The following is a 12669-nucleotide window of genomic DNA, read 5'->3' on the forward strand; positions in this document are numbered from 1 at the left end:
CAGGTGTAGGCTAACAACAGAATATTGACTTTTTAAATGCGATCTCATCTGGTTGTTTTCTGGCATAGAACGAGAACATGTTCTTAGCATTTCATTTCCTTGGTACCTTGCCCAGGAACTTGAGTGTCTCTCCCCGCCAACAAGGTGGACGGAAAAAGATGCTTGCTGAAAGTTGCAACTGTGCGCAGAAGTGTTCGAATTGCCAAGTGTATTTCTATACGAGTCTTAACATGCCTGTTTTCACCGACCGAACTGAAACTAAACGTTACTTAAAAGATTGTGTGTACATACAAAAGAAATAGATCTTCACAATGTAAGTGTTACAATTGTTTTATGCTTTGATGATGGCTTTATTATTATGAAGCATAATCACATTGACACACCAGTTCTCGTCAGATCACCAAAGTTAAGCAACGATGAGACTGACCAGTATAAGGTGGGTAACCATTTGGGAATAGCGCCGTTTGTGCTCTCCGCTTATCTCAGCATTGTTTCCAATCATCCTGAATTTCTACTTGCCACTGGAATAAAAACAGTCGACTCAGGAGACGTGTGGTTGGAGATTGTGCAACTCTTGCCACAAAAAATTTCAGATGCAAGTCACATTATCATTCATAATGTTCATGGTCTTCATCGACAACGATGGACGAACAGTTTTTTTTTTTTTTGTTTTTTTGTTTTTATTATTATCATTATCATTATTATTATTATTATTATTATTATTATTACTACTACTACTACTACTACTACTACTACTACCACCCAAGACATGAAAAAAAAAACTTTCTCTGAAATGAGCTATTTTAGATTTAGTTGGATCAATTCTAATTGGTGAAAACCTTTAATTTTCAAATCACATATCAAAGGAATTGCCAGTCATTTGTCATTTTTAACCTTGAAAGCATTTTAACTTCCTGATTCGCGTGAATCGTTATTTATATAATGTTATGCAATGTGTTTATATATATATATATATATATATATATATATATATATATATATATATATATGATGTACAGGATTTATTCCTAAACTAATTAACTGATCATTATGAATTTTGAAAAAAGAAAAACATCAGATGGACGCAAAGGGTAACACTGTGGGCGATATGAAGTTTTAGTTTAATACAAAGGTGATAATTAAAAAAAAAATTTCAGATACCTCCGATTTTTATTTTTGAGAAATTTTAACAATGAGAATTAGACATCAATTAACAAATATTCCACAAATTGCAGGGGTTTTTTTTTGTTTTTTTTTTAGCATTTTAAAGAGGTAATATAGGATCACCCTCTTATTTGTAAATTCAAATTAGAATTTGATCCATAGTACTTCAGATTCACTGAATTTCAGTTTCATTTTAAGACCCCTTACCTTTAGAAGCAATGGGGATATGGTTCATCCGGAGAATCATGAAAGTCTCATGGACAAAAAGAAAAACGAATGCAGAAGTAATGGATATGGCTGGATACAAAATACCATCAGAGAAAGACAGCTCAAATTTTTTGGCCATATAACCAGGGCTTATTTTGTCCTTTAGTCCTCACATTCCATGAGTGATGTTTCTGACAAAAAGGGAAGAATTGCTGTTTTTTTTTTGGGAGGGGGGGGGGAGTCAGAATCTATTCATCTAATACTTATTGTTAGTTTTTTACCCTTTCAATATTTTTTTTTAACTCCTTACATCAAGTGGCTTCATGCCTTGTCTGGAGTAATTTCCATAAAAAAAAATACATGAAAATACTTATCGCAGGCCCTGTATATAAATAACACTATGATCTTGGTCGAATGTACAGATACTACACATTGACACTGCCAAACGCCAACATATACTTCATATTGATCCTGGTCATAGTGTGCCTCATTATTAGAATTTTATTTTAGCTAAATGCATAACTACTACTACTACTACTACTACTACTACTAGTAGTAGTAGTAGTAGCAGCAGTAGTCCTCCATCGATCAGGGTCAACCATGGGTGATGCAATCTTTGGATGCTAGCCTGAGAGGTGTGATATGGAAGATTGGCTGTTGTCAACGTAACCTGTCACCCTGCCCCTCTCCATGTTGCTAATCGATCCAAAGGCTGTTACAGTTTGGCACCAATGATGTCACAGGAGCTGATAGAATGAAGTTGTATGTAACCTCAAATTGCCTTAGGGGCTCCACTCCAGATTTTTCCTCTTTTCTATGGATGAATATTCCACAAGGCAGAAGTATAAAATTAGTGTTTACCTTCCTCTAGATCAGGGGTGCTCAGGCTTGCTTGACCTATGCACCCCTTTTACCATTTGTCAAAGGCTCATTCACCCCCCTCATTTCCAAAAAATGTTTTTCAAAAATGCATTCTAAATAATATGCAAATATTACAAAAAAAACTTTTATTTTTCCTTATTTGTATATATACATTAACAACATTATAATTGGCTTATGTTTATAATTGAGTTTTATAAATTAAATGCGAATTGAAAATATCGATGGATATACAAAATAGAAATAAAAGCAGAATTTATTTTTTATTTATAATGAATTACTTTAAAAAAAATGAAACTAATGCAATTTAAAAAGATAAGTAAAATAACAAGAAATTAAAATCTGCAATAAATTTAATTCAGAAGATTACGATTCATCAAATGACAAAAACTGTGATTGTTTTGCTTTGGCCAATTCTGAAATATTCAGAGGAGTGCTTGACAGGGGAAGAACGCAGGTCGTTTTCTACCTGTAATCTACTGCGTCGCTTTGATTTAATTTGCAACAAAGTTGAAAAGCCTGACTCGCAAAGATATGTCGATACAAATGGAAGCAATGCACGGATATTTCCGACACTTTTGGGTAGGATTCGCACATCAGAGGCCAAAATTCTGTTATTGATTTTTCATCAAACATATCTCTTGCTTCCGAATCAGTTTTTAGCTCAAGGAATTCATCTTGGCAATCATCTGGAACTCTTTCAACTGGTAATTTGAATGGATTTCTTACTAAATCGAACTCATCACCAAGTTCAGGAAAGTATCTGCTGAATTCATTTTTCAGTGCTGTCAAATGCTGCAAAATTTCATTTTTTGCAAATTCTGGAAGCATCTTCACCACAAATATCAAGAATGGATGTCAGTTTCTCAAACATAGCTACATTTTTTCTATTGACTTTTCTCTTCCAATTTTCAAGCTTGCTCATAAAAGCTCTCAAGGCAGCTACGAATTTTATAATATTTGTATTCCTTCCTTGCATCTGAAGATTCAGTTTATTCGGCTGCTTGAATATATCAACCAAATAAGCAAGACGCATGATCCATTCTTCATTATTTAGCCAGGCAAGAAATTCAGTCTTACCTTGAACCTCGAAAAACAATTTGAGCTCGTCCCTAAGCTGAAATATTCGCTCAGTTACATTTCCTCTTGACAGCCAACGGACGTTTGTGTGAAAAAGAAGTGAATGATGAGTAGCATCCATATCATAACATAACTGCTTGAAAATTCGGGAGTTTAGAGCTCCTCCTTTGACAAAATTCACAATTTGAATTATTTGATCCAAAAACCTTCTCAAGGAAGTGTTTTTGAGGCTTTGAGTGCCTGACGATGGATCAAACAATGAATGCCTTTCGCTTTTGGAACTCGCGTTTTCACACATACTTGGAATCCTGATTTTGTCCCTAACATAGCTGGTGCTCCATCTGTACAGCACCCACACATATTATCCCACAAAAGATTCTCTGAGTCGGAAAAAAGTGAAACCTTTTCTAAAATATCTAAGGCCTTGGTCGTTAGTTCAAGAGGAGAACAAAAAAGAAAGTCCTCTTTAAATAAACCTGCATGAACATAACCTTGCAAACACCATCAACTGGGAACATGATGCCACATCGGTTGATTCATCAAGTTGAATTGAAAATAATCCAAATGCTGAAGACTTCATCTCTTGCACAACTTGATCCTTGATGTCAGTGGCCATATCGCTTATCCTCCTTTGAACAGTACTGTTTGAGAGTGGAACTGCTGCAATTTTTTTCTTCATTTCATCTCCCAACACAATTTCCACCATTTTGAGAGAGCAAGGCTTAATCAAATTTTCCCCAATTGTATGTGGTTTTTTCTGCTTTGCTATTTCAAGAGCTACAAAATAAAAAGCTTCAGTAACTTTGTTTTTATTTTCTTTAAAATCTGTTGATACGAGCCTCATCTTTTTTACCGCATTCGCATGACATTCAAAAAAGTTTTTGTTCTTGTCTTTATGTTGAGGATGAACATTTTGTAAATGTTGCTTCATCTTTGCTGGTTTCATAGAATCGTTTGTCAAAGCTTTATTACAAATAACACATCGAGGCCGTTCTTCTCCATTGATGACGATAGATGTGAATCCATACTCAATATATGAATGATCATACTTCCTTTTTTTGATACTCATGATGCGCTCCAAATTCTGTAATTAAGATATGAAAAATTCAAAATTATAAAATATAAAATTTATAAATGGAACTTTTTACAGACAATTTTATAGATTTAATTTTTCTATAATTAGCATCATGGCTGACATGAAGAAGCATACAATGACAAAGATGCATAAACAAGAATGTGTAATATGTTTAATTACAGGAGAATATTCTCCGTTTTAGTACATAAAAACTAGACTAGCTAGCAAAGCACAGTCACAAAAACTGGCATAATCAGAATAGCTAACAAGGAGAAAACAACTGGAATTATAATGGGAATAAAAACAGATAACAGAGACACATGCACACAGTAGAAGAAACAAAATTATTGTAGGCTACCTACATACTTCGAGATAAAATTCAGCAAAAGATAAGAGGTTAATGTAGTTTGCTTGAAGCATTGTTTAGTATGTACATAAATGTGATTCATAGAAGGCAATACAATGCAGTAGTAAAACAGAGAGACACTAACTGAAGCAAATGAAGAAAAGATTTATTAATACAATCTGAATACAGTATATACATATATTTAAATATTTTATACATACATTATATTCAAGGTTGTATTGAGATTATTTGCGTCAGACGATCTGTTCGAAAATCTGTGAATTTATAATATTTCGAGAATATGTATCTCTGCGTCAGATATGTGTTCGACTTCGTTCAAACGTGCATAGTAAACAGGCCACCTATAACGCAGAAATGGCGGCTTGAAATATATTATTTAATATTTGCTATTATCATTATTGCAATAATATTTTAATTAATTTTGTGGGACTATCAAAATTCAGCATTATTTAATTTAATTACTTACTGTAATATTTGTATAATTATGATTAAAATATTTTATTATTTTATATTTATTTATTTAATTTTTTTAATTAATTTTTTTTTTTTTCTGCGTTCACATTAGGCCGACCTTTGAAATTTGAATTTCTGTTAAATTAAATTAAGATTTGACTATCAAGGGGGATAACTTGTTGACCTAGGAAAGGGAAATTACCGTATTGGTTGAATGATTTTTTTTTTTTTTTTTTTTTTTGTAGTTAATTAGTTAAATTTAAATTTAAAGATTGTCAGTTCCTTAGTTTATTTATTATTTCTGATATTTTGATATCACCTTAATTAGCATGATCTAACTTGTTAGTAATAATTATTATTTAGTGCATATTGAGAATGGTTGAAATAATTTGATCTTTAAACTTAGTATAATCTTATTTGTAGTGATAATTATTAATTAATGTCTATTGGAGTTGGTTGAAACCATTAATCATTATTTATTAAATACATGTTTATGATATTCTTCTTCTTCTTCTTCTTCTTCTTCTTCTTCTTCTTCTTCTTCTTCGTGGCGGTGGCTACTATGGTTTTACAATATTCGGCCCAGGGCATCTCCAGTAGATCTTTTCTCCAAAGTCATAATTCACCCCCTTAAATCCCGAAATTCACCCCTAGGGGTGAATTTCACACCTAATGAGAACCCCTGCTCTAGATGGACTGCCATCTCGGGCTAACAAGCTCCACCTACACAAAGAAACTGGTTGTAACACCTTTAACTTGCCTACATTCTTTCTCCTGTTAGTTGTAACAGGTCTGTCCGGCTTATACCTAAGCCATGCAACACACTTAAATCGCAACTTGCTTTGTGTTGACTGATTTGTAAGTGAAAGTGACGATCTTAAACAGCAATGTTTTTTTAAATATACTATTTTTTCATTTTTTTTATTAAATATACTATTTTCCATATTTTTAATATACTATTTTTTCATTTTTTGTTAAATATACTATTTTTTCATTTTTTTTAATATACTATTTTTTTCATTTTTTTTTTAAAAATATACTATTTTTAAATCTTTTTTTAAATATACTATTTTTTAAATTTTTTTAAAATATACTATTTTTTCATTTTTTTAAAATATACTATTTTTTCATTTTTTTAAATATACTATTTTTTCTTTTTTTTAAATATACTATTTTTTTATTTTTTTTAAATATACTATTTTTTAATTTTTTTAAATATACTATATTTTATTTTTTTTAAAATATACTATATTTTTTAATTTTTTTTAATATACTCTTTTTTTTAATTTTTTTAAAATATATGATTTAAAAAAAATTTTTTTTTAATATACTATTTTTTAATTATTTTTAAATATACTATTTTAAATTTTTTTTTAAATATACTATTTTTTAAATTTTTTTTAAATTTACTATTTTTTCATTCTTTTTAAATATATTATTTTTTTATTTTTATTTGTTTTCTAAAATTTTCAAATTTAATCTTACGAAATAATGCTTTTAAAAGATGTGACTAGGGATGGGATAACTCCAGTATTTTTATCGATTCTGATACAATTACCGGTTCTGATTCCGATTCTTTCTAAATCTCTACATATCTAACTATAAACTTGTTATTTTTCACGATTACCATAAAAACACACGTTGAATGTGCAGATATTTTCTTAAACGTAAGGATACACTTGTGAGAGATGATCTATCGATTTTAGTTTTACTAATAGTTTAAAATCAATAGATATTCACTATTTTAGTATTACTATCAGCGGTAGAATATTTTTCTTTAAAGAAAATCAAATAAAAAAGGCAGTAAAAAATCGTTGTTGTCATCGGAAAATAGGCACAAATTTTTCCGATTCCGATTCCGATGCCCCAAAAATTTCCGATTTTTTTTATTCTCGATTCCAATTTTGATTAATCGACCCAACACTAAATGTGACTAACTTCTTTTATTCAATTTTCGCACAAACCCTGCAAAAAAACATCAGATCTGATTTGGATAAAACCGTCAACAAGACCAAACACACAATTTTTCTCAAGACCTCCATCCTGAAATTAGCAACATCAACGAAATTAAAAAAAAAAAAGGAAAAAAAAAAAGAAGGAAAAAAATGACAAAATAACAAAGTCTTCTTGTTTGATGGGGGTGAATGCCACCGAAAGTCAAAAAAAAAAAAAAGAAAAAAACAATTTTATACGATTTTTCATTCCATAAAAACTATACAGAAATATTTTGTTTACTAAAATTTTCAAATTTAAACTTTACATAATAAAGTTCTTCTTTATTATTGTAATGAAATTCGAAAATTGAAATATTGAATTTCAAGTGAAACCAATGGTATCTACTGAATGGTCATGTCACACTAATGAAAATATCCCAAAATAACGAAAAACGATGAGATAGAAAATTAATTATTAAGTAAAATAGATTGCAAAGAAAATTAGCAATTTTAGCTTTAAATAGCGCTTATAGGAGCAGAGGAGGTAATTAATTTTTGAAAACTTAAAAACTTAATTGGCCAAAATCATTTTTTTGTTTTGTTAAATAATGAAATACGTGTTTTATGTAATATTCCAGAAATATTTAACTAATTGTAACATAACAATCAGCTAGATAGCATTGCTTATTGTTGAAATCGACAAAAAAAGTAAGTAGCTATCATTATTTTTTATTGAAAATTCAATTTTTCAGCAGTTGGATTTCGCTATAATAATGAAGAAGTACCTAAAATAATGATGTCAAAAGATGTGATTAAGTCCAATACTTTTTTATTTGAAGGCCTAGTCTGAACAACATGCCAAAAATTCGAATCAGGCCATCTGCCCAGTTGAAAGGCATCGGAATACTGCTGACTCTGCTCTAGGCATTCAACCACAGACTGACTAACATGCTGCTGTTAATTTTGACCCCTGTCATCATTTCGTAACAAGTGAACACCTCTGCTATCATCTCGATGTCTTGGAAGCATGACATAAAGACGATGATGTTATCGGCAAATGCAAAGACTCTGGTTGGCATTCCACTAGGCAGAAAGATTTTGCAAAGAACCAAAATTGCCTCTCCCTGCCTCAGCTTGCAAGGTAATGGCTCCAAAACAAGCACATAAAGCCGGGCCAACAGCAGACATCCCTGACAGACCAACTGGGATATAGCGAAAGATTTTCAGCGTTTTCTAGTGATCTGTAACACTGCTGTTGGTGTGTGGTACATTACAGAGATCCATTTGAGGAAGTTCAGTTGAAAATTGGGGGGGTCTCTAAAACACATCCCAAGAAGTGATGGTCAACCTTGTCGAAAACTTTGGGCTTATCCAAGTTTATCAGCACAGCTTCCATGTCTTCTATCCCTCCCTCTAAGATCGTACAGATCAGGTGCAAGTTGTTCTGAATCAATCTCCCCTGCACAACATAGTTCTTCTCGGGTTTGATCAAATCTTCGATAACAACCGGCAGTCGATTCGATAGGATCTTGGCCAAAATCTTTAACTGTATTTAGCAGAGTTATGGGTTTGTAGTCGTCTAACCCCCTCCTCCATGCCTCTCTTCGTCAGCAAAGTGATCACTCTTTTGGTGACTTAATCCAGGATAGAACCCTTGTCAAACCAATGGTTAAACACATTTTATCCTGTTCTGACACATACATCAAACCAATGGTTGAATATACTTTATCCTGTTCTAAACATTAAAATAAATAATGAATTTTGATCCTGCTCCGATGCTATACATTAAAAGGGGGAAGAGTTTATGCATGATGTATTTTGATCTTGCCCAGATGCTAGACATTAATAATGGAAGAGTTCATGGATAATGAATTTTGATCCTGTTTTGATGCTACAAATTAAAAGATGAAGAGTTCACAGAAACTGCAGTTTGATCCTATCCTGATATCACACATTAAAAAAAAAATAGTCCAGAGATAATGCACTTTAATTCTGTCTTGATACTACACATTAAAATAGAAAGAATTCATAAATAGTTCATTTTGATCTTGTCCCAATACTACACATATGGTGAAACATACATAAATACTCAATTTTAATCCTGCCGTGTGTCTACATATGATAAAGAGAAGATTTCATAGATAATTCATTTTGATCCTGCCTTGATACTACACATAAAAAAGGGAACAGTTATAGAAAATGTATTTTGATTCTGATCCGATACTACATATTAAAAGGCAAAGAGTTCCAAATAATGCATTTTGATCCTTCTCTGATGCTACACATTAAAAGGGGAAGGAAGAGTTTATATTCGATGGATTTTAATCTGGCCGGATAATGCACATTAAAAATGAAAGAATTCATAGATAATTAATTTTGATCCTGCTTTCATATTACATATAAAAAGAGGACGAGTTCATAGATAATTTATTTTGATCCTGTCTTTATACTGCACATAAAGAGGGGAAATGTTCATATATAATGCATTTTGATCCAGCCAAATATCACATATCAAAGTGAAAGAGTTCATAGATTATTCATTTTGATCCTGATCCAAGTGCACATATCCTGTACCACAAAGAGTTCAGGAATATTGGACTTTGATCTTGATTATCTCCACAAATACTAAACATTGATCTTGCTCAGAGTATGTAGATACTTCACTCAGGTTCTTGATATGGTAACCAGTACGTGAAGCGACGCTCTGATTCGAGGCAATAATACCACTGCATTCACCTCGTCATTTTGTATGGGTATGATACTACTTATTTCATAATTGGAGTTAATTTGACACATACACACACACAACACAAAAGTCGATGTCGTTGGCTTCCAGGTGTTACACATCTGAATGATTGTGTGCAAAAATATATAAAAACAAAACAAACAAAAAAAACGTGTTTTCGTACAAAGAAACGCGACTGACTCACATCGTTGGAACAAACAGTAAACAAAAGCAATTTTTGATCGACTGCGTTATTTTAGGAAAACATTTCAGCATAAATGAGTGGCTGAAATGAATTTAAACAAAAAACAAATGTACTATTTGGAGCGTGATTCATTCTTTATGTGCTCAAAATGACTTATTCAACACATAATTACAAATATAACATAAACTATTGAAATTTGATTGGATAATATCTTTACTATCAGTGGCGATTGATGGCTTCATTTTTTTTTTGTGTATGTGTGTGTGTGAGGGGTGTGTGAAGAATACTACCAGATCTATTCTCAGCACCACTGCAGGTTTTTACCTCTGCACCAAAATCAACAGAGTCTGGGCCATTTCTAAAATGGCCTTTTCCTTGATGATGCTGGTCCTGTGCAGTTTTAGGAGGTTCACCCTTCCATGATTTGCCTTCTCTCTGTGAGAAAGGGTTAATTTATTGCTATTCGTCTAAAGTGCTCCTACCTGAAATGTCTCCTCGGATGGGAGTTGAGCTGACTTTTCAGTCTCACTTTCCAAATCTTATATTACATTTCTCAATGTGAGAGAGAAATAAATAATTACACACTGTTGGGAAAAGTTTGAACTCAAAATTCCCCCACATATCTTATTAAAGCTCTTACGTTTAGTATCATTTGGATTATTCGGACTACTGCTCTTATCTTTAGTGTTATTCTCATAAAACTTCAAAATATGTTTTCTTTATTCAAGAGATGTTTTCTTCGTTCAAAATATGTTTTCTACATTCAAAATATGGTTTCTTCATTTAAAATGTGCTTTCTTTATTCAAAATATGATTCATTCATACAAATTATGGTTTCACACATTCAAAATGTTATCTTCATTCAAAATACTTTCTTCATTCAAAATAATTTCTTCATTCAAAATATGTTTTCATCTTTCAAAATTATTACTTCATTCAAAATATAGTTTCTTCATTCAAAATATGGTTCCTTCATTCAAATTATGGTTTCATCATTCAAAATATGTTTTCTTCATTCAAAATATGTTTTCTTCATTCAAAATAATTTCTTTGTTCAAAATATGTTTTCTTCATTCAAATTATGGTTTCATCATTCAAAATGTTTTATTCATTCAAAATAATTTCTTCATTCAAAATATGTTTTCTTCCTTCAAAATATGTTTTCTTCATTCAAAATGTTTTTTTTTTCATTCAAAATATGGTTCCTTCATTCGAATTTTGTTTTCTTCATTCAAACTATGTTTTCTTCATTCAAAATATGGTCCTTCATTCAAATTATGGTTTCATCATTCAAAATATGTTTTCATCATTCAAAATATGTTTTCTTCTTCAAAATAATTTCTTCATTTAAAATATGGCTCCTTCATTCAAAATAATTTAGTTGTTCAAAATATGGTTTCATCATATTCAAAACATGCTTCCCTTATTCAAAATATGGTTCCTTTGTACAAAATATGTTTTCTTCATTCAAAGTATAGTTTCATCATTCAAAATATGTTTTTTTCATTGAAATTATGTTTTCTTCATTAAAAATATGTTTTCTTCAATCAAAATAATTTCTTCCTTCAAAATATGTTTTCTTCATTCAAGATAATTTCTTTATTCGAAACATGGTTTCTTCATTCAAAATATGCTTTCTTCGTTCAAAATAATTTTTCCATTCAAAATGTTTCTTCATTCAAAATGATTTCTTCACTCAACATATTTTTCTTTACTCAAAATATATTTTCCGTCAACATTTTTCCATTTCGATAAGTTTTTCTTCCGTCAACGTTTTTTTTTTTCCAAAATAATGTTTCTTATTCTTTAATATTAACAACGTTATAGATTTTGCTCTTTCTTTTCATTTCCGTTTCCGCCGACTCACTTGAAAAATACATCCTGATTGTGCCCACTGTACATATATTATTAAAAGGAGTGTTAGATTTTTCTGCTTTGTTTATTATTATGACTTTTTACAGTATGAACTCGATGATTCAGAGGTGTCATCGAGATGGGGATAGGGAGGGGAGATAGCTCACTGAGCTTCTACAACAAAAAAAAACAAAACAACAAAAAGCAAATTAATAATGCTTAGAGGTTCAAAGCTGAACAGAAAGTAACAAATCTTGTGAATCTATTTTGTCTGTTTCTACAGGATATCAACACTTTAAGATTAATTAAGGCTAAGATGAAATGTGATTTTTAAAGCCATTATTATAATACATAAGTTCATGTTAAATGGAAGTAGCACCTGGACTTTAACGGAACAATTTGACGATAAGAGGTTGTTGAGTGGTGCATTTTAGTGGAAAAGAGATAAAACACATGTGTTGACTGATGAGAAGAACTCTTTATTAAGGAGAAAGAATAAAAAGGGATTATGGGATATGTACAGGGAAAGGGAGGTAATAGAGATACAAGAGTTATCGGACTTTCAACACCCCCCCCCCCCGCTTGCTCTTAGAGTGTGAGCATATTTTTTTTTTTTTTTTTGGTGTTTATAAAAAAGAATATGCGTATATACAAGAGCATCATATCGGCAAAAAGACGAATTTAAAGTCCGAATAAAAGTGGTTTGAATTTTTCTAGTTTTGCTCG

The 12669-nt window shown here is 31.2% G+C and overlaps 2 protein-coding genes across 2 annotated transcripts; both read right to left on the reverse strand.

Moving 5' to 3' along the window:
- Positions 1-3055: 3055 nt before the first annotated feature.
- On the reverse strand, positions 3056-3628 carry LOC145241591 (zinc finger BED domain-containing protein 5-like). The gene has a single exon (XM_080104679.1). It carries the CDS (start codon positions 3626-3628, stop codon positions 3056-3058), a length of 573 nt encoding a protein of 190 aa, XP_079960805.1.
- Positions 3629-3796: 168 nt separating this feature from the next.
- LOC145241592 (zinc finger BED domain-containing protein 5-like) lies at positions 3797-8238 on the reverse strand. The gene is made up of 2 exons (XM_080104680.1): positions 8104-8238; positions 3797-4414 (listed from the first exon to the last, which is right to left on the reverse strand). The coding sequence occupies exons 1-2, from the start codon at positions 8236-8238 to the stop codon at positions 3797-3799; spliced, it is 753 nt and encodes a 250-aa protein (XP_079960806.1).
- Positions 8239-12669: the final 4431 nt, after the last annotated feature.

This window comes from Euprymna scolopes, chromosome 20, assembly GCF_053919585.1.
Source record: "Euprymna scolopes isolate OS-2025 chromosome 20, ASM5391958v1, whole genome shotgun sequence".
Classification (NCBI taxonomy): Eukaryota; Metazoa; Mollusca; class Cephalopoda; order Sepiida; family Sepiolidae; genus Euprymna; species Euprymna scolopes.